General features: G+C 45.1%; 2 protein-coding genes across 6 annotated transcripts in view; both read left to right on the top strand.

The window, feature by feature from the left end:
- LOC106572701 (adenylate cyclase type 6) overlaps positions 1-6106 on the top strand; it is a 116263-nt gene extending 110157 nt beyond the window's left edge. For all 3 annotated transcript variants that reach the window (XM_045696368.1, XM_045696369.1, XM_045696367.1), the window contains exons 22-23: positions 2350-2474; positions 5809-6106. In XM_045696368.1, the coding sequence (XP_045552324.1) occupies positions 2350-2474; positions 5809-5937 (254 nt within the window). In that variant the 3' untranslated portion in view covers positions 5938-6106. The remainder of the gene's footprint in view (positions 1-2349; positions 2475-5808) is intronic.
- A 5825-nt stretch (positions 6107-11931) lies between these two features.
- Positions 11932-21927, top strand: part of LOC106572703 (polypeptide N-acetylgalactosaminyltransferase 6) — a 34805-nt gene continuing 24809 nt past the window's right edge. The window contains exon 1 of one of the 3 annotated variants that reach the window (XM_014147101.2): positions 11932-12177. The gene's annotated coding sequence lies outside the window, so the exon portion shown is untranslated. The remainder of the gene's footprint in view (positions 12178-21927) is intronic. The other 2 variants (XM_014147103.2, XM_045696365.1) reach the window with 2 other exon arrangements.

The following is a 21927-nucleotide window of genomic DNA, read 5'->3' as shown; positions in this document are numbered from 1 at the left end:
CAGGAGGAGTAGTAGGAGGAGTAGCAGGAGGAGGAGGAGGAGTAGCAGCAGGAGGAGTAGTAGGAGTAGTAGTAGTAGCAGGAGGAGGAGTAGGAGTAGCAGGAGGAGGAGTAGAAGTAGCAGGAGGAGTAGTAGGAGTAGCGGGAGGAGGAGTAGTAGGAGGAGTAGCAGGAGGAGTAGGAGGAGTAGTAGTAGTAGGAGGAGTAGCAGGAGGAGGAGGAGTAGGAGGAGTAGAAGTAGCAGGAGGAGTAGTAGGAGTAGCTGGAGGAGTAGTAGGAGTAGCGGGAGGAGTAGTAGGAGTAGCGGGAGGAGTGGGAGGAGTAGTAGGAGTAGTAGTAGGAGGAGGAGTAGCAGGAGGAGGAGGAGTAGGAGGAGTAGTAGGAGTAGCAGGAGGAGGAGTAGGAAGAGTAGCAGGAGGAGGAGTAGGAGTAGCAGGAGGAGGAGGAGGAGGAGTAGCAGCAGGAGGAGGAGTAGGAGGAGTAGCAGGAGTAGGAGTAGTAGGAGTAGTAGCAGGAGGAGTAGCAGGAGAAGGAGTAGGAGTGGCAGGAGGAGTAGTAGTAGGAGGAGTAGTAGCAGGAGGGGTAGTATGAGTAGCAGGAGGAGCAGTAGGAGTAGTAGCAGGAGGAGTAGTATGATTAGTAGGAGGAGCAGTAGGAGTAGTAGCAGGAGGAGTAGTATGAGTAGTAGGAGGAGGAGTAGTACGAGTAGCAGGTGGAGTATTAGGAGTAGAAGCAGTAGGAGGAGTAGCAGGAGGATGAGTAGGAGGAGTAGCAGGAGGAGTCGTAGGAATAGCAGGAGTAGCAGGAGGAGTAGCAGGAGGAGTAGCAGGAGGAGTAGCAGGAGTAGCAGGAGGAGGAGTAGCAGGAGGAGGTGTAGGAGGAGGTGTAGGAGGAGTAGTAGCAGGAGGAGGTGTAGTAGGAGTAGTAGCAGGAGGTGTAGTAGGAGTAGTAGCAGGAGGAGTAGTAGCAGGAGGAGTAGCAGGAGGAGTAGCAGGAGGAGTAGTAGCAGGAGGAGTAGGAGGAGTAGTAGCAGGAGGAGTAGTAGGAGTAGCAGGAGGAGGAGGAGCAGGAGGAGGTGTAGGAGGAGTAGTAGCAGGAGGAGTAGTAGGTAGTAGCAGGAGGAGGTAGCAGGAGGAGTAGTAGGAGTAGTAGTAGGAGTAGTAGCAGGAGGAGTAGTAGGAGGAGGTGTAGCAGGAGGAGTAGCAGGAGGAGTAGTAGGAGTAGTAGTAGGAGTAGTAGCAGGAGGAGTAGTAGGAGGAGGTGTAGGAGGAGTAGTAGCAGGAGGAGTAGTAGGAGTAGCAGGAGGAGGAGGAGCAGGAGGAGGTGTAGGAGGAGTAGTAGCAGGAGTAGTAGTAGGAGGAGTAGTAGGAGTAGCAGGAGGAGGTGCAGGAGGAGTAGTAGGAGTAGTAGCAGGAGGAGTAGTAGCAGGAGGAGTAGCAGGAGGAGTAGTAGGAGTAGCAGGAGTAGTAGCAGGAGGAGTAGTAGGAGTAGTAGTAACCGTCATGAGACAGAGAACAGATGAAATACATCAATGAACACTCTTTCAATAACTTGTCCCTTTGTAAAGTCTACACACTGAGAATCTGGATCAATCCTGGTCTTGGAGTGTGACAGTAGTCAACCATTAGTTGAGGTGTATTAGTGTTGGGCTGGAACAAAAGCCTGCGGGGTTGCAGCGCACTAGGACAACATTGGGAATTCCTAGCCCTTGATAATGATTATATTACACATAAGAGTCATTGAACGAAGGCATCTTCTGTACGGGGGAGTTTTGTTAAGAGCCACAGCGCTCGGTCTGAATATTAACACGCATTTCTTGAGGTACGGTTTTAGAAGCATGAAGACATTATCTTTCGTATCAGCAAGATAAAAAAATGTAAGGTGAAATTGATACACAGCATATTTCAATGTTACAGTGCCTTTTTTATGGGAAACAGACGGAAGACCTGTGCTAATTCGCTATCTGCGTCTCCGAACAGTTGTGTGTAAACGAAAGACAGGCGCAACAAAAGTGTTGTCACTGAGAAATACTGTCGGCTGCAGCTAAGTTAAAACAGTGTACAGTAAGTGTGTATTTTGCATTAGTGAAATGATTTTGATGTAATATGAAAGTAGAAGGATTTATGTTTCTAGAACAGTACCGTAATTGAGAATCCATTCACGTTTAGAAGGAGTATTTGGCTGTCTTGTCTTCCAGAGCCAATTCACCTCGAAAACAAAACATGTAAATTCCTCGGGACTACAAGAAGTAAGTTAAGGCTCCATTATTGGGCTAGGGTTTAGCTAAGAGGTAGGTAGAGTGAAGTGGTGCGATGCAGGCAGGCAGGTTGACTGTGGTCTCCTCATGTAGGTCTCAACATGGGTCCAGTGGTGGCTGGGGTGATTGGGGCCAGGAAGCCCCAGTATGATATCTGGGGGAACACTGTCAACGTAGCCAGTCGAATGGACAGCACCGGAGTCCCAGACTGCATACAGGTACATACACCTACTTTGATATGTCATTGAGTCCTACAGCTTTCACTTTTAACACTTATTGAAATGCAATATTAATTAGTCAATGAATTGAATGGATGATAAACAGATGATGAGCTTGTACTCAATAGACAGTAGATTCAGTGTCCCCTCTGGTCTCCATGACCAGTGCTGCCACCTGCTGTACATAAAACCCTACTGCAGCTCATGAGAAGGGCTTACCAAGAAAAACTTTTCAAAAGGACTAATTTGAGGCAGAAAGGAGTTGGAGCACTTAACAAAAGAGGCAGAGATTAATTTATTTTAGCTCACTTTAATCCATTATTCCGGATGAGTACAGGTGACTGACATTTCGACGTCAAGCTTGACGTCTCCCTTAAGAGTATTTTGTGAACATGAGCTTTTACAAGGAAGGAACAATAGCTGTAACTAGATACCACATGTTCCACTTCAACTAGATCTACACTTTCCACTTCAACTAGATCTACACTTTCCATCATATACTCTTCCTTCCACCGTGTAGTGTCTTGAACATTATAGAATAGAACAGAACAGAACACAATTGAATTCCAGCCGGTGTCTATTCCACAAGTTACCACCGGCTAAATCTATGACACTAAAATGCCTATTTACTCTGTTCCATCTGACTGCTCAATCCACTGTCTCATCAGCCCAGCCAGGCAATTTATAAATGTGATCTCCATTATAAAAAGCATCTAGACATTATCTCACATTTCTTTTAGACTAACATATAGTTTTCAACAGCGGAGATTTGTATAAACCTTGCTGTCTGTCTCTCTGACATTTGCAACATTGTTTCAATATTCAAATTGGATCTCCAGCTGTCCCATAGTAATGAACGTGTCAGGAGGGGACAGACAGACAGGCAGCTTTTCTCAGACAGTCGAAATCATGAATCAGCTGGCACCATTTTTATGGATATATACAAAGAAATGTCAATTGTCAAAAGGTAAAACAAAACGTTTGGAGGATATATTAGCATGGGTGTTGTTTGGCCCGAGACCGTGCCAATATCCTCCAAACACCGGCTTCGAGGACATTATTACTTAAATACAACGGGTTACCAACATATTCAAATAATGATTGATATTTATTTTTATGAATTTATTCATACTATTTCATCCTTCAACAACGTATATAGTCCTGACACAAATCTAGGGTTGCTACCCAAGCCGGCTGGTCGTTCGTTCTCTTGGTTTGGTTGCCAGAGACGTGACCCAGTCGTTCAGTCTTTTTGTTCTGTATCTATGGACGTGACCCAGTCGTTCAGTCTTTTTGTTCTGTATCTATGGACGTGACCCAGTCGTTCAGTCTTTTTGTTCTGTATCTATGGACGTGACCCAGTCGTTCAGTCTTTATGTTCTGTATCTATGGACGTGACCCAGTCGTTCAGTCTTTTTGTTCTGTATCTATGGACGTGACCCAGTCGTTCAGTCTTTTTGTTCTGTATCTATGGACGTGACCCAGTCGTTCAGTCTTTTTGTTCTGTATCTATGGACGTGACCCAGTCGTTCAGTCTTTTTGTTCTGTATCTATGGACGTGACCCAGTCGTTCAGTCTTTTGTTCTGTATCTATGGACGTGACCCAGTCGTTCAGTCTTTATGTTCTGTATCTATGGACGTGACCCAGTCGTTCAGTCTTTTTGTTCTGTATCTATGGACGTGACCCAGTCGTTCAGTCTTTTTGTTCTGTATCTATGGACGTGACCCAGTCGTTCAGTCTTTTTGTTCTGTATCTATGGACGTGACCCAGTCGTTCAGTCTTTTTGTTCTGTATCTATGGACGTGACCCAGTCGTTCAGTCTTTTTGTTCTGTATCTATGGACGCGACTCAGTCGTTCGTTGTAAATGTTCCATTGCCATACTGGCTGGCAACGTTCTTATCCCTTGCTTTCTAGCTAGTCAACCAACTTACAGTCACGTCAAACAGTGCAGCCAGAATAACAACAGTAGCTGCATTTGATTTTGTTTAAGCTGTTTTCTAGTGACATTTATATAGACACATATACCAATGAGCTAACGATGCGCGATTTCGCAGGGTATAGAAAATGTGCTCTCTCATCAGGACACTGTTGTTCAGAGGAGCTAGCCAACAACACAGCTAACACAATCACTTCAAGCTGGAAAGACTGCAAACAAGCTGCACTTTGTTCCGTTTGACCTTTTTTCAATCAACATTTCTTTGTAAATATCCATAAAAATGTTGGGGCGGCAGGTAGCCTAGTGGTTAGAGCATTGGGCCAGTAACCGAAAGGTTGCAAGATCGAATCCCCGAGCTGACAAGGTAAAAATCTGTCGTTCTGCCCCTGAACAAGGCAGTTAACCCACTGTTCCTAGGCCATCATTAAAAATAAGAATTTGTTCTTAACTGACTTGCCTAGTTAAATAAAGGTAAAAAAAAAAATGGTGCCAGCTGATTCATGATTTCGACTGGGTCACGTCCATAGATACAGAACAAAAAGACTGAACGACTGGGTCACGTCCATAGATACAGAACATAAAGACTGAACGACTGGGTCACGTCCATAGATACAGAACAAAAAGACTGAACGACTGGGTCACGTCCATAGATACAGAACAAAAAGACTGAACGACTGGGTCACGTCCATAGATACAGAACAAAAAGACTGAACGACTGGGTCACGTCTCTGGCAACCAAACCAAGAGAACGAACGACCAGCCGGCTTGGGTAGCAACCCTAGATTTGTGTCAGGACTATATACGTTGTTGAAGGATGAAATAGTATGAATAAATTCATAAAAATAAATATCAATCATTATTTGAATATGTTGGTAACCCGTTGTATTTAAGTAATAATGTCCTCGAAGCCGGTGTTTGGAGGATATTGGCACGGTCTCGGGCCAAACAACACCCATGCTAATATATCCTCCAAACGTTTTGTTTTACCTTTTGACAATTGACATTTCTTTGTATATATCCATAAAAATGGTGCCAGCTGATTCATGATTTCGACTGTCTGAGAAAAGCTGCCTGTCTGTCTGTCCCCTCCTGACTCCCGACACGTTCATTACTATGGGACAGCTGGAGATCCAATTTGAATATTGAAACAATGTTGCAAATGTCAGAGAGACAGACAGCAGGTTTATATAAATCACCGCTGTTGAAAACTAAATGTTAGTCTAAAAGAAATGTTAAATAATATCTAGATGCTTTTTATAATGGAGATCAGGTTTATAAATTGCCTGGCTGGGCTGATGAGACAGTGGATTGAGCAGTCAGATGGAACAGAGTAAATTGGAAATGACACACACACACACACACACACTTCAAGTGTCCTTGTGTTGTCTTGTCCCAGGTGACCACAGACCTGTACCACGTCCTGGTAAAAAAAGGCTACCAGCTGGACCACAGAGGCCTGGTTAAGGTGAAGGGGAAGGGAGAGATGACCACATACTTCCTTACCAGCGGTCCCAATGGTCCCTAGGGCAGTTAACCACCGATTACCACTGGCTGCTAATACATGAAGAAGAGAGAGATGAGAGGAAGAGGGGGGGTGAGTGAATTAGGGAAAGAGGGAGAATGGGGGAAGAAGTGAGAAGAGAGAGAGGGGGGAGTGAGTGAGTTAGGGAAAGAGGGAAGAAGTGAGAAGAGAGAGAGGGGGGAGTGAGTGAGTTAGGGAAAAGGGAAGAAGTGAGAAGAGAGAGGGGGGAGTGAGTGAGTTAGGGAAAAGGGAAGAAGTGAGAAGAGAGAGAGGGGGGAGTGAGTGAGTTAGGGAAAGAGGGAAGAAGTGAGAAGAGAGAGGGGGGGAGTGAGTGAGTTAGGGAAAGAGGGAAGAAGTGAGAAGAGAGAGAGGGGGGAGTGAGTGAGTTAGGGAAAGAGGGAAGAAGTGAGAAGAGAGAGGGGGGAGTGAGTGAGTTAGGGAAAGAGGGAAGAAGTGAGAAGAGAGAGAGGGGGAGTGAGTGAGTTAGGGAAAGAGGGAAGAAGTGAGAAGAGAGAGGGGGGGAGTGAGTGAGTTAGGGAAAGAGGGAAGAAGTGAGAAGAGAGAGGGGGGGTGAGTGAGTTAGGGAAAGAGGGAAGAAGTGAGAAGAGAGAGGGGGGAGTGAGTGAGTTAGGGAAAGAGGGAAGAAGTGAGAAGAGAGAGGGGGGGAGTGAGTGAGTTAGGGAAAGAGGGAAGAAGTGAGAATAGAGGGGGGGTGAGTGAGTTAGGGAAAGAGGGAAGAAGTGAGAAGAGAGAGGGGGGGAGTGAGTGAGTTAGGGAAAGAGGGAGAATGGGGGAAGAAGTTGGAAGAGAGAGGGGGAGAGTGAGACGAGACCGAGAGAGCAAGAAAGGACACTGGAACATAAATAAAAAAACAGTTCAACTTCGTGATGGACAGGTGTTTGTATGTGACCGTGTATTCTTCTGCACACAACTTTAGGGTTGCGTCTCAAATGCCACCCTATTCCCTATATAGGGGCCCTGGCCCTGGTCAAAATTTGTGCACTATATAGGGAATATGGTGCCGTATGGAGCGCACCCACAATTTGTTCTTACTTCAATGCTTTTTCGACAAAGCTACTTGAAAGATATAAAGAAATAATTATAATGAAGACCTGTTGCCTTAGAAGGAAATTACAGAACAAAAGGCTATATTTGTTTTGTTGTGAGCTACACTACAAGTAGTTTACATCCGGAGTCATTATTTATTTTTCACTGAAATAGATAGTTTTTTGTTGTCGTGACGACCTTGGAACATAAACTATATATGTATTATATGAAATATGCAAGGATAAGAAGAAAAGGATGAAAACGACCAAAGAACACGTTTGATTATGAGAGACTGACTCTACACACATCTACCAATTTCAGTTTGAAATGAATGCAGAATGAACAACTGAAATGATTGCAGATCAAACAACTGAATTTACTGCAGAATGAACAACTGGGTTGGGTTACAGTTACTAGTTACTTGTCCAAAATGTAGATTACCCCAACTCAGTAATGTAATCTGATTACTTTCAGTTACTTTTGGATTACTTCCCCCTAAGATGTGGAAGAAGAAGACTTAAAGGATCCATCAAACGCATTTGGTGTGTCATCACAGTGGTCTCTGACATCATAGTGGTCTTTGACATCATAGTGGTCTTTGACATCATAGTGGTCTTGACATCATAGTTGTCTCTGACATCATAGTGGTCATTATTTGGTGTTTCATCATAGTGGTCTCTGACTTATGGTCAGACTCGGTCAGGTGGAACAAACTTAAACTTGAGCCTTTTTTCAAGGCTGTATTGAATGTCATTGAAAATACAGGAAGGTGTCGTAATATATTTTTTGTCAAACAGCCTTTCTGAATTTATAAGTAATCCAATAAATAATCATCTCCTTTTTGAAAAGTTTCTGTAATCTGATTACAATATTTTTGCTGGTAACGTAACTGATTACAGTTCTTTTTGTTTGTAATCCGATTACATGTAACCCTACACACACACACACACACACACACACACACACACACACACACACACACACCAGTCTTGGGTTGGATTTCTGTATTCCTTTCAGGGCCTCTATTGTGTGCAGGCTAACAAACCCACAGAAGGTTGTTTTCTCTTTGCTAGGTATGATCAGTTACTTTCTCTCTCTAGATGTATTTTTTGGTACAAGCCAAAACAGAAACTTTAGTGAAGGACAAACAAACAACTGCATTGGTGCCATGGTACTGGAGAGAGTTTTAACTGCTATGAGATGTTTTCTATTAAAAGTGTGTGTGTGTGTGTGTGTGTGTGTGTGTGTGTGTGTGTGTGTGTGTGTGTGTGTGTGTGTGTGTGTGTGTGTGTGTGTGTGTGTGAGTGAGAGAGAGAGAGGGGGTAACTAACTGTATGTTCTCTTTAAAGGGGCATAACTTTTCACTGTGAGGTTTTTAAAGATACGGTATGACAAATGGCGTGTACCCCAAAAGGCACCCTATTCCCTATATAGTGCACTACTTTAGACCAGAGCCCTATGGGCCCTATTCCCTATATAGTGTACTACTTTAGACCAGAGCCCTATGGGCCCTATTCCCTATATAGTGCACTACTTTAGACCAGAGCCCTATGGGCCCTATTCCCTATATAGTGCACTACTTTTGACCAGAGACCTATGCACCCTATTCCCTATATAGTGTACTACTTTTGACCTGAGCCCTGTGGGTCCTGGTAGTGCGCTATGGGCCCTGGTCAATAGAAGTGCACTATATAGGGAATAGGATGCCATTTGGGATGTAGAATACTTTCTTGCCAAAATGATTGCATGTGTGTTGTTATTATATCTTATACTTTGGAGTTGTGTTCATTCCTGATTTTCATTTTTGTTGATTTATTTGTATTTTTTAAATCACCTTTACTTCATGTATTTAATTAAAATGTTCTGTGATTATGATTGAAATTCCATTCCAACCCTAACTGTATAAAAACACTCATTGATTTTGGATTGTATTAAAGAATCTGGGCAGGAGGTGGTTCTCTACACATAGTAGGCCTACAGTACAATGTAATAGGAGAATACACAAAAGTGATTATTTTAAGTCCACTAGCTGTTACCTTGAAGTAAGGGTTACATCTATAGCAGTATCTGTACTACATAGTATTTAACGCTGTCTGATTTGGCAAGTAGAGTACGTTCGCATGACTGTAAATTGGATAAAAATGGTCTGCTAAATGGCATATTATATTATTATTATACAGTATAATAGTCTCTTTACCCCCAAAGGAGTACTGTATTTTGAAACTGTTATTTTATGAATGTACGTAAATCACAAAAGATATTGTACGTCTATGGTGACACTACTACTACTACTACTACTACTACTCATTATTTTCACAGTACTAACATTATCTACCTTGTATTGAAAGAAATGACCAGAAATGACCAGAAAGCCCAATGCGGGCTCCCAGGTCAGGACAGGGAAAAAGGGTTGAGGGAGAGGAAGAGCTATTGCTGTGTTTATACACTATGCCACTCTCTTCCCTTGGTACTCTGAGTCTCACCGTACTGTATATCAGGGGAGGAGATTATATAGGGCCTACCATGGTGACTTGGGGTCTCTGTCTATCTATCTTCTCCCTCAACCATTAGGAAGAAAATAATAAAGAGTGGAACAGGCGGAGGTACCATCTGAACTTGCCCAATAAGAAACGACTTGTTTTTGTTTTCCATTGCAAAACGTTTTGCTACTGTGTGCCCTATTGAACACGAATGAGCCTGCTGATCCTCTGAGCACCCTGTGTGTAGGAGGGCATGGATATCTGATTGATTGAAGTTGATTTGTTCCCCCCTTTTATTTGGTATTTTTTTCCCCATTAGTCTCTTATTGTATTTGAGTTGAAAGGCCAACAAAATAATGTTTGTTTGTTTTTCCATTCCAAAAATAACACTATACCAGAATTGAAGAAATTCAATGGTATTCTCGTTTTGATTTCCGCTTGATACGAAATCAATAAATGTCTGTTTTGTATTATTGATGATTGTCATTCAGTTATTATTCTGTTATTATTCAATCAATGTCTGCCCCTAATCAATGTGCAATGTAAACCTATGTGTTTTGCTGCTGTTTCGTTGCAATGCACATTTTAGTCAAATAATAAGTTAGCGAAGTTATTGGTAATGTCATGTTCATAATAATAGGTAACACTTTACCTTAAGTTCTACATTTTGATCATTTAGCAGACTCTCTGATCCAGAGCGACTTACAGGAGTATTTGGGGTTAAGTGTCTTGCTCAAGGGCACATCGACAGATTTTTCACATAGTCAGCTCGGGGATTCGAACCAGCAACCTTTCAGTTACTGGCCCAATGCTCTTAACCGCTGGGCTACCTGCCACCAGTTGCTACTATACCCCTGTCAACTAAACATTAATAATAACTGTAGTAACAACACTGTAGTCACATTGGAATTGCTACGTAACTACATGGTTTTAGAATGGGAGTTAGCCTCGTTGCACCATCCTGATCCTGCCAGCTAACATAACATTAGGGCTCCCGAGTGGCGCAGCGGTCTAAGACACTGCATCTCAGTGCTAGAGTCATCACTACATACCCTGGTTAGATTCCAGGCTGTCACAACTGGCCGTGATTGGGAGTCCCATATGGCGCCGCACAATTGGCCCTGCGTCGTCTGGGTTTGGTCGGGGTAGGCTGTCATTGTAAATAAGAATTTGTTCTTAACTGACTTGACTAGATAAATAAAGGTTACATTTAAAAAAAAATCTGTTTCGCTATACGGATTAAGTGAAACTTAAGCAGAGCATAGCGGTAAGGATGGTGGATTAGGATGCGGCTAGCAGGGTTGGGATCAATTCATTTAAATTCCAGTCAATTCAGGAAGTACACTGAAAAGTCAAATTCCAATTCTCTTCAATGTTTGTCAATGAGTGACATTTGTAATTGTAATTAAGGTTTGCTTTTTGAATTGAAATGAATTGAGCCCAACTCTGGAGACTAGATGGGAGTAGGCCTGAAGGGAAAGTGTAGCCCTAGGTGGGGTTTTTATTTCTCAACACACCACACAGAAGGGCCTAGCTAGTACCACTGGAGGGCAATGCAAGACCTCCCATACTTTCACTCTTCTGTCTTATTCACCAGTCAACTGATAGAACTAAATCAGTTTGATTATCCAATAATTGTCTTTTGACGACAGACCAATAAGCAATTCGTTGAACAATTTAATTTACTGCAAAAGATGGAATTCCTATGCCGTATCATTCAATCTCAACTCTGGACCTCGAAACCGGTTCCACTGCATTTTTTTCATTGTTCCCCTTTAATCAGGGACCGACTTAGACCTGGGACACCAGGTGTGTGCAAGTAATTATCAGCAGGCCCCAGACCTCATAGGGTAAGAATTAAATACCCCTGCCCTATATAGTGCACAAATGTTGACCAGTGTCCTATGGGGACACACCATGGTTTTGGTAGACAATCGTGGTGTTGCTGGAATGTCAGATTTCCACAAGCAATGTCAATTAACTGCCTGCGACCAAGATTTAGACCTTGCGCTGAGAGATGGAGGCAAGCAAGTGGCTTCTCAATGTCTGAAGTTATATCCCAAATGGCATCCTATTACCTATCAGTGCACTACTTTGGACCAGAGCCCTATTGGTCTTGGTCAAAATTAGTCCAATAGGGTGCCATTTGGGACAATCCAGAATAAATCAGTCTACAGTTTCAAGACGGCAGTAGTGGAGATGGTATTTAATTGCTTTGACATGAATAATGTAATAATGTTGAAGTAATAGCTGTGTTAACTTAGACTACAGCACTCTATGCTGAGCATTAATTAAACAATGTGAATTCTTTTTCCTGCTGCCAAATGGCTAATCTAATCGTTTTGAAAATCAGAGTGATTTTGATGTAGAATAAATGAATCTAGGCTTCAGATGTTTTAAAGTTGTATTCCTGGTTGTAAAGTAACAGTAGACAAGCCCATAGACATTTCGGACCGTCACAGTCCGGTCTGTGGCAGTGACGTGTACTTCAGTTTTCTTTAGGACCCTGCAGACGGCAGTTAATCGTTTCAACCGAATGGCACCTGTTCGGTTCAAAGGGGAAATTGGGAGGCCACGGTGTTGGTGCTAGTGTATCCTTTTCGCGCTGAGAAAAATAAACTTTAAAAATAAATACCTACGTCCATCTATCTTATTTGCATGACTAAATAAAGAGCGTCGCAAAGCCGTCTCTTCAAATTAGTGAACAGTTTCCAAGGTAAGAAAGAAAGCTTTCCGGGAGACAACGCATCATTGCATCTGTCTTGTATCGTACTATGAACCGTTTTTTCCCTTATGCACCAGAACGGCTACATTTGTATTGCAATAAAGTTATGTTACTGTATGTAATTTCCTGTGAGACAGGTATAGAACAAGAAACGATAGGGATAGTGGCTGCTTATGTTATTTTATCCTATCAATGTCATACATTTAATTATTTTGTCGTTTGTGTAAATCACGAAGGGAAATCTTACTTTTTTTATACCAACTCTAGTCATATTTCATACGCTATAGTCATAGTTCCTGATCATTTTGTCACAACCAATTTCCTGCTTCTGGCATCGTCTTACAACGACGAGCTGGAAAAGATCTTAGTTGAGGCAACGTGTTTAAAAACCACTCAAATTTATTTGGGAATGAAATGAGAGTTCAGTTTAGGGCTTACAGTGCCTTTAATAATTCTATGGTTACTTACTTTCAAAAGCCTATTTAGTATAGTAGTGTTACAAAGTTGCAGTTGCAAGTGTAACAATGTTGCAGTTTCATGTTCACTTGGTGTCTGTAGTATCTAGCAGTAGTATGGATGGCAGACATCACTCCTCACTGCTGTTGCCAACCCTTTGTACTGTTTCCGGTATGTACATGACTGGTTAACCAGATTCATGGGTGGATTTCCTGTTCTCACTGCATAGTGCTATTTGGATAATACACTATTTATATACTGCTTTTCAATGAGCCAAAGTTGCTTTACAATAGTAGAAACTAAACATAAAAAGGAGATTAAAACAACACAACACCAGACTAACATCAGGAAGAAACAGAGAGAAGGGGTAGGGCTAATGAAGGGAAGCATATGAGTGAACGAGTAGGTGTTGTGTGTCAGAGGGGGAGTGTGTGTGTGTGTGGGGGGTCTTAAGGGTAGGCCATGGTGAACAGGTGGGGCTTTAGGAGGGACTGAAAGATGGTGATGGTCTCAGTCATGGTTGGAGAAACCCTGGAAAAGGCTCTGTCACCAAAACACTGGAGCTTGGACCTGGGAAGCAGCAAGGTGGCCTGCTGTGGTGGAACATAACTAGTTGGAGCTTATGGAGGGAGCTTGAGTTGATGCCGGAGAGTAGTGAGTTGCAGTTGTTGAGATGGGAGATGAACGCGTGGATCAGCTTTTCAGCAGCAGGACAGGAAAGGGAGGACCTGACTTTGGCATTAATGCGGAGGTGGAAGAATGAGGTTTTGACAGTCTGTCGGATATGATGGACAAAGGAGAGGGTGGAGTCCAGGATTATGCCAAGGTTGCGTGCGTGGGGAGAGGGAGAGGCAATGGTATCATCAAAGGTTTCCAACTTTGCTGAGTGTGGTTTTGGTTCCTATGAGGAAGTTTGGTTTTTGTCACTGTTTAGCTTGAGGAAGTTGCGTTGCATTCCGGTTTGTATTTCAGAGGCAGTATTCAATGTGGGTCAGAGGTGGGTTGAGGAAGGATTTGGTGCTGAGGTAGCTCTGGGTGTCGTTGGCGTAACAGTGGAAGTCAAGGTTGAATGGCAGAGGATCAGACCAAGGGGGAGGATGTAGATGAGGAAGAGTAAAAGACCCAGCACAGAGCCCTGGGGGACACCATGTGTGACAGCAGTGGAGTCAGAGGTATGGCCATTGAGGGAGATGATGTGGGTCCGGTTGGTGAGGTATGATTGTAAATCAAATCAAATTTATTTATATAGCCCTTCTTACATCAGCTGATATCTCAAAGTGCTGTACAGAAACCCAGCCTAAAACCCCAAACAGCAAGCAATGCAGGTGTAGAAGCACAGTGGCTAGGAAAAACTCCCTAGAAAGGCCAAAACCTAGGAAGAAACCTAGAGAGGAACCAGGCTATGAGGGGTGGCCAGTCCTCTTCTGGCTGTGCCGGGTGGGGATTATAACAGCACATGGCCTAGATGTTCAAATGTTCATAAATGACCAGCATGGTCAAATAATAATAATCATAGTAGTTGTCGAGGGTGCAACAAGTCAGTAACACAAGAGTAAGTGTCAGTTGGCTTTTTCATAGCTGATCTTTGAGAGTATCTCTACCGCTCCTGCTGTCTCTAGAGAGTTGAAAACAGCAGGTCTGGGACAGGTAGCACATCCGGTGAATAGGTCAGGGTTCCAGCAGGTCTGGGACAGCAGGTCTGGGACAGGTAGCACGTCCGGTGAACAGGTCAGGGTTCCATAGCTGCAGGCAGAGCAGTTGGAACTGGAGCAGCAGCACGGCCAGGTGAACTGGGGACAGCAAGGAGTCATCAAGCCAGGTAGTCCTGAGGCATGGTCCTAGGGCTCCCGAGAGAGAGAGAAAGAAAGAGAGAATTAGAGAGAGCATATTTAAATTCACACAGGACACCGGAAAAGACAAGAGAAATACTCCAGATGTGACAGACTGACCCTAGCCCCCCGACACATAAACTACTGCAGCATAAATACTGGAGGCTGAGAGAGGAGGGGTCAGAAGACACTGTGGCCCCATCCGATGAAACACCCGGACAGGGCCAAACAGGTAGGATATAACCCCACCCACTTTGCCAAAGCACAGCCTCCACACCACTGGAGGGATGTCTCCAACCACCAACATACCATCCCGGGACAAGGCCGAGTATAGCCCACAAAGATCTCCGCCACGGCACAGCCCAAGGGGGGCGCCAACCCAGACAGGAAGACCACGTCAGTGACTCAACCCACTCAAGTGACGCACCCCTCCCAGGGACGGCATGGAAGAACACCAGAAGCCAGTGACTCAGCCCCCGTAATAGGGGTAGAGGCAGAGAATCCCAGTGGAAAGAGGGGAAACCGGCCAGGCAGAGACAGCAAGGGCGGTTCGTTGCTCCAGCCTTTCCGTTCACCTTCACACCCCTGGGCCAGACTACACTTAATCATAGGACCTACTGAAGAGATGTGTCTTCAGTAAAGACTTAAAGGTTGAGACTGAGTCTGCGTCTCTCACATGGGTAGGCAGACTATTCCATAAAAATGGAGCTCTATAGGAGAAAGCCCTGCCTCCAGCTGTTTGCTTAGAAATTCTAGGAACAATTAGGAGGCCCGCGTCTTGTGACCGTAGCGTACGTGTAGGTATGTACGGCAGGACCAAATCGGGAAAGATAGGTAGGAGCAAGCCCATGTAATGCTTTGTAGGTTAGCAGTAAAACCTTGAAATCAGCCCTTGCCTTAACAGGAAGCCAGTGTAGGGAGGCTAGCACTGGAGTAATAGGCTAGCACCGGGAGAGTGCGGTGCCCTCAACACCCAGGCCCTCCAGCCTGCTGAGCAGGACTTGATGGCTCAGGTCCAGGTGAATCAGGATGTTGAGGACATCAGCAGAGTTTAGGAGGTCATTGAGGTAGGTTTGTAGTTGGGAGGCAACAGTCCTTTCAAATCAAATGTTATTTGTCACATGCTTCGTAAAGAACAGGTGTGTATACTGACAGTGAAATTCTTACTTACGGGCCCTTCCCAACAGTGCAGATTATATCAAAATAATAGAAAGATAATAACACTAAGAATAAATACACAATGAGTAACAATAACTTGGCTATATACACAAAGTAACAGTACAGAGTCGACATGCAGTGGTACGATTGCCCCCAACACCCAGGCCCTTCACCAGGTAGTTGAGGTAGATAAACTCAGCAAAAAAAGAAAAGTCCCTTTTTCAGGACCCTGTCTTTCAAAGATAATTTGTAAAAATCCAAATAACTTCACAGATCTTCATTGTACAGTGTTTAAACACTGTTTCCATGCTGTTCAATGAACCATAAACAATGAATGAACATGCACCTGTGGAAAGGTCATTAAAATTAAGACACTAACAGCTTACAGATGGTAGGCAATTAAGGTCACAGTTATGAAAACTTAGGACACTAAAGAGACCTTTCTACTGACTCTGAAAAACACCAAAATAAAGATGCCCAGGGTCCCTGCTCATCTGCATGAACTTGCCTTAGGCATGCTGCAAGGAGGCATGAAGACTGCAGATGTGGCCAAGGCAATAAATTGCAATGTCCGTACTGTGAGATGCCTAAGACAGCGCTACAAGAAGACAGGACGGACAGCTGATCATCCTCACAGTGGCAGACCAAGTGTAACACCTGCACAGGATCGGTACATCCGAACATCACACCTGCGGGACAGGTACAGGATGGCAACAACAACTGTCCGAGTTACACCAGGAACGCACAATCCCTCCATCATTGCTCAGACTGTCCGCAATAGGCTGAAACTAGACTGAGGGCTTGTAAGCCTGTTGTAAGGCAGGTCCTCACCAGACATCACCGGCAACAACGTCGCCTATGGGTACAAACCCATCGTCGCTAGACCAGACAGGACTGGCAAAAAGTGCTCTTCACTGACGAGTCACTGTTTTGTCTCACCAGGGGTGATGGTCGGATTCGCGTTTATCGTCGAAGGAATGAGCGTTATACCGAGGCCTGTACTCTGGAGCGGGATCGATTTTGGAGGTGGAGGGTCCGTTATGGTCTGGGGCGGTGTGTCACAGCATCATCAGATTGCAGGCAATCTCAACGCTGTACTCCGGCCTTCATTAAGATGAGGGTGACTGCAGCTGTTTTGTGGTCTGACGCCACATGGGCGAGGGAGAGGTTGATGTACAGTAGGTAAGATCTGGACAGAGAGCAGGCTTTAATGAGAACTGTAGAGGATCCAGGGAGCAGGTTGTAATCTTCGATGACATGACGAGTTTTGAGATCTAGGGAGAGAATGGGGGAGAATGTGGCGAATCGGTTTCAGAGGTGACTGTTGGGAGGTTGACAGGGAGGCGCAGTGGAGGCAGATTGATCGGTCAGTGATGTGTTTATTTTGGTGATCTTGACAAACTAAAGGAAGGAGTTGCAGAGTTCAGTGGAGGGAGTAGAGAAAGTGTCATCACGGGCTGAAGTAGTTTGCTTACTTATATTTGGCCTAGCATTCACTGATAGTCATAGAATGATGGCTTTGAAGTACAGTATTGTTATAGTACAAATTCAATCTATTATTTGCTAATAAAAATGTTGTCCAAGAACTTTGTAAAAAAAATTATAACATTTTGACATCTGGATGGTTATTTGTTAGTTCATACATTAATGACATTTTATTGGAAGGGCGACCTTTACATTAAAAGTTGTTCTGAACACATTTTCCATACTACATGGTAGAACTAGAAAGAGTCCTCTTTCTTCACATGGCATGTAACTGACGACTGTTACCAGCATAAAAACAGGCTGTTAACATTCGACATTCGAGTCAGTAGTGCTCTGTGTGGCCAATGTTGGGCGCTTGAACCACGAGAGTGTATTGAATCAGTGATGGAGGTAGGCTTTCCTTGAGAGGACTGGCTTAAATGAATGATGACAAAGTAAGAGTTTTTAAGAGGCCCAAAACAGTGTTCACCGAAGCCTATCATTATTGTGATTGATACCCCCTCATAAAGCAGGATGTGTTGAATAGAGTCCAAGATGTGTTTGTGTGGTTTTGCCAGCTCCATTGAATGACAGCAATGGATTTGTCACGACAGCACAAACCAGGCCATATTCACTAGGAACGATTCAAAATCAAATCAAATGTTTTTTGTCACATGCGCCGAATACAACCGTTGTAGACCTTCCAGTGAAATGTTTACTTACAAGCCCTTAAACAACAATGCAGTTTTAAGAAAAATAATTGTTAAAGTATTTACTGAAATAAACTGAAGTAAAACATTACAAATAAAATAGAAAAATAACATATTTCATGGCTAGTTGTGGAGCTGAATTTATCCAGGTGTGTGTGTGTGTGTATGTGAGGTGTCATTCATTAATGTGTGTGGGAGTTGCTGAGTCAGCTGACAGGTGAAGGCCCACAAGGTGACACGCACATCCAGGAGAGGGAGGGGAAGGTATGACCGGTGTTTACTTGGACAGGTGTGTTCTTGGCTGGAGCAGGTGAGAGCAGGCAGGTATGAGTTGAATTTAACGTGGACACATTTAAAATACATAGTTGCTTCAGCCAATTGAAATCAACAATAAAATGGTAAAAATAATTTAGGACAACAGAAATATGTCCATTGTGGTTCTCAGGTGTTAATAGGTCCAGGGGTGTTATTGGCTGGAGCAGGTGTTAATAGGTCCAGGGGTGTTCTCTGGGTGGAGCAGGTGTTAATAGGTCCAGGAGTGTTATTGGCTGGAGCAGGTGTTAATAGGTCCAGGGGTGTTATTGGCTGGAGCAGGTGTTAATAGGTTCAGGGATGTTATTGGCTGGAGCAGGTGTTAATAGGTCCAGGGGTGTTTTTGGCTGGAGCAGGTGTTAATAGGTCCAGGGGTATTATTGGGTGGAGCAGGTGTTAATAGGTCCAGGGATGTTATTGGGTGGAGCAGGTGTTAATAGGTCCAGGGGTGTTATTGGCTGGAGCAGGTGTTAATAGGTCCAGGGGTGTTATTGGCTGGAGCAGGTGTTAATAGGTCCAGGGGTGTTATTGGCTGGAGCAGGTGTTAATAGGTCCAGGGGTGTTATTGGCTGGAGCAGGTGTTAATAGGTTCAGGGATGTTATTGGCTGGAGCAGGTGTTAATAGGTCCAGGGGTGTTTTTGGCTGGAGCAGGTGTTAATAGGTCCAGGGGTATTATTGGGTGGAGCAGGTGTTAATAGGTCCAGGGATGTTATTGGGTGGAGCAGGTGTTAATAGGTCCAGGGGTGTTATTGGCTGGAGCAGGGGTTAATAGGTCCAGGGGTGTTATTGGCTGGAGCAGGTGTTAATAGGTCCATGGGGTGTTATTGGCTGGAGCAGGTGTTAATAGGTCCAGGGGTGTTATTGGCTGGAGCAGGTGTTAATGGGTCCAGGGGTGTTCTCTGGGTGGAGCAGGTGTTAATAGGTCCAGGGGTGTTATTGGGTGGAGAAGGTGTTAATAGGTCCAGGGGTGTTATTGGCTGGAGCAGGTGTTAATAGGTCCAGGGGTGTTATTGGCTGGAGCAGGTCTTAATAAGTCCTGGGGTGTTATTGGCTGGAGCAGGTGTTAATAGGTCCAGGGGTGTTCTCTGGGTGGAGCAGGTGTTAATAGGTCCAGGGGTGTTATTGGCTGGAGCAGGTGTTAATAGGTCCAGGGGTGTTATTGGCTGGAGCAGGTGTTAATAGGTCCAGGGGTGTTATTGGCTGGAGCAGGTGTTAATAGGTCCAGGAGTGTTCTTGGCTGGAGCAGGTGTTAATAGGTCCAGGAGTGTTCTTGGCTGGAGCAGGTGTTAACAGGTCCAGGGGTGTTATTGGCTGGAGCAGGTGTTAATAGGTCCAGGGGTGTTCTCTGGGTGGAGCAGGTGTTAATAGGTCCAGGGGTGTTCTTGGCTGGAGCAGGTGTTAATAGGTCCAGGGGTGTTATTGGCTGGAGCAGGTGTTAATAGGTCCAGGGGTGTTATTGGCTGGAGCAGGTATTAATGGGTCCAGGGGTGTTCTCTGGGTGGAGCAGGTGTTAATAGGTCCAGGGGTGTTATTGGCTGGAGCAGGTGTTAATAGGTCCAGGGGTGTTATTGGCTGGAGCAGGTGTTAATAGGTCCAGGGGTGTTATTGGCTGGAGCAGGTGTTAATAGGTCCAGGGGTGTTATTGGCTGGAGCAGGTGTTAATAGGTCCAGGGATGTTATTGGCTGGAGCAGGTGTTAATAGGTCCAGGGGTGTTTTTGGCTGGAGCAGGTATTAATAGGTCCAGGGGTATTATTGGGTGGAGCAGGTGTTAATAGGTCCAGGGGTGTTATTGGGTGGAGCAGGTGTTAATAGGTCCAGGGGTGTTATTGGCTGGAGCAGGTGTTAATAGGTCCATGGGGTGTTATTGGCTGGAGCAGATGTTAATAGGTCCAGGGGTGTTATTGGCTGGAGCAGGTGTTAATGGGTCCAGGGGTGTTCTCTGGGTGGAGCAGGTGTTAATAGGTCCAGGGGTGTTATTGGGTGGAGAAGGTGTTAATAGGTCCAGGGGTGTTCTCTGGGTGGAGCAGGTGTTAATAGGTCCAGGGGTGTTCTTGGCTGGAGCAGGTGTTAATAGGTCCAGGGGTGTTATTGGCTGGAGCAGGTGTTAATAGGTCCAGGGGTGTTATTGGCTGGAGCAGGTGTTAATAGGTCCAGGGGTGTTCTTGGCTGGAGCAGGTGTAAATAGGTCCAGGGGTGTTATTGGCTGGAGCAGGTGTTAATAGGTCCAGGGGTGTTCTCTGGGTGGAGCAGGTGTTAATAGGTCCAGGGGTGTTCTTGGCTGGAGCAGGTGTTAATAGGTCCAGGGGTGTTATTGGCTGGAGCAGGTGTTAATAGGTCCAGGGGTGTTATTGGCTGGAGCAGGTATTAATGGGTCCAGGGGTGTTCTCTGGGTGGAGCAGGTGTTAATAGGTCCAGGGGTGTTATTGGCTGGAGCAGGTGTTAATAGGTCCAGGGGTGTTATTGGCTGGAGCAGGTGTTAATAGGTCCAGGGGTGTTATTGGCTGGAGCAGGTGTTAATAAGTCCTGGGGTGTTATTGGCTGGAGCAGGTGTTAATAGGTCCAGGGGTGTTCTCTGGGTGGAGCAGGTGTTAATAGGTCCAGGGGTGTTCTTGGCTGGAGCAGGTGTTAATAGGTCCAGGGGTGTTATTGGCTGGAGCAGGTGTTAATAGGTCCAGGGGTGTTATTGGCTGGAGCAGGTGTTAATAGGTCCAGGAGTGTTCTTGGCTGGAGCAGGTGTTAATAGGTCCAGGGGTGTTCTTGGCTGGAGCAGGTGTTAATAGGTCCAGGGGTGTTATTGGCTGGAGCAGGTGTTAATAGGTCCAGGGGTGTTCTCTGGGTGGAGCAGGTGTTAATAGGTCCAGGGGTGTTCTTGGCTGGAGCAGGTGTTAATAGGTCCAGGGGTGTTATTGGGTGGAGCAGGTGTTAATAGGTCCAGGGGTGTTATTGGCTGGAGCAGGTGTTAATAGGTACAGGGGTGTTCTTGGCTGGAGCAGGTGTTAATAGGTCCAGGGGTGTTCTTGGCTGGAGCAGGTGTTAATAGGTCCAGGAGTGTTCTTGGCTGGAGCAGGTGTTAATAGGTCCAGGGGTGTTCTCTGGGTGGAGCAGGTGTTAATAGGTCCAGGGGTGTTCTTGGCTGGAGCAGGTGTTAATAGGTCCAGGGGTGTTCTTGGCTGGAGCAGGTGTTAACAGGTCCAGGGGTGTTATTGGCTGGAGCAGGTGTTAATAGGTCCAGGGGTGTTATCTGGCTGGAGCAGGTGTTAATAGGTCCAGGGGTGTTCTTGGCTGGAGCAGGTGTTAATAGGTCCAGGGGTGTTATTGGCTGGAGCAGGTGTTAATAGGTCCAGGGGTGTTATTGGCTGGAGCAGGTGTTAATAGGTCCAGGAGTGTTCTTGGCTGGAGCAGGTGTTAATAGGTCCAGGAGTGTTCTTGGCTGGAGCAGGTGTTAATAGGTCCAGGAGTGTTATTGGCTGGAGCAGGTGTTAATAGGTCCAGGAGTGTTCTTGGGTGGAGCAGGTGTTAATAGGTCCAGGGGTGTTATTGGCTGGAGCAGGTGTTAATAGGTCCAGGGGTGTTATTGGCTGGAGCAGGTGTTAATAGGTCCAGGGGTGTTATTGGCTGGAGCAGGTGTTAATAGGTCCAGGGGTGTTATTGGCTGGAGCAGGTGTTAATGGGTCCAGGGGTGTTATTGGGTGGAGCAGGTGTTAATAGGTCCAGGGGTGTTATTGGCTGGAGCAGGTGTTAATAGGTCCAGGGGTGTTATTGGCTGGAGCAGGTGTTAATAGGTCCAGGGGTGTTATTGGCTGGAGCAGG

This window comes from Salmo salar, chromosome ssa15 (assembly GCF_905237065.1).
Source record: "Salmo salar chromosome ssa15, Ssal_v3.1, whole genome shotgun sequence".
NCBI lineage: Eukaryota > Metazoa > Chordata > Actinopteri > Salmoniformes > Salmonidae > Salmo > Salmo salar.
This window is presented reverse-complemented; position numbering and strand designations above follow the sequence as displayed.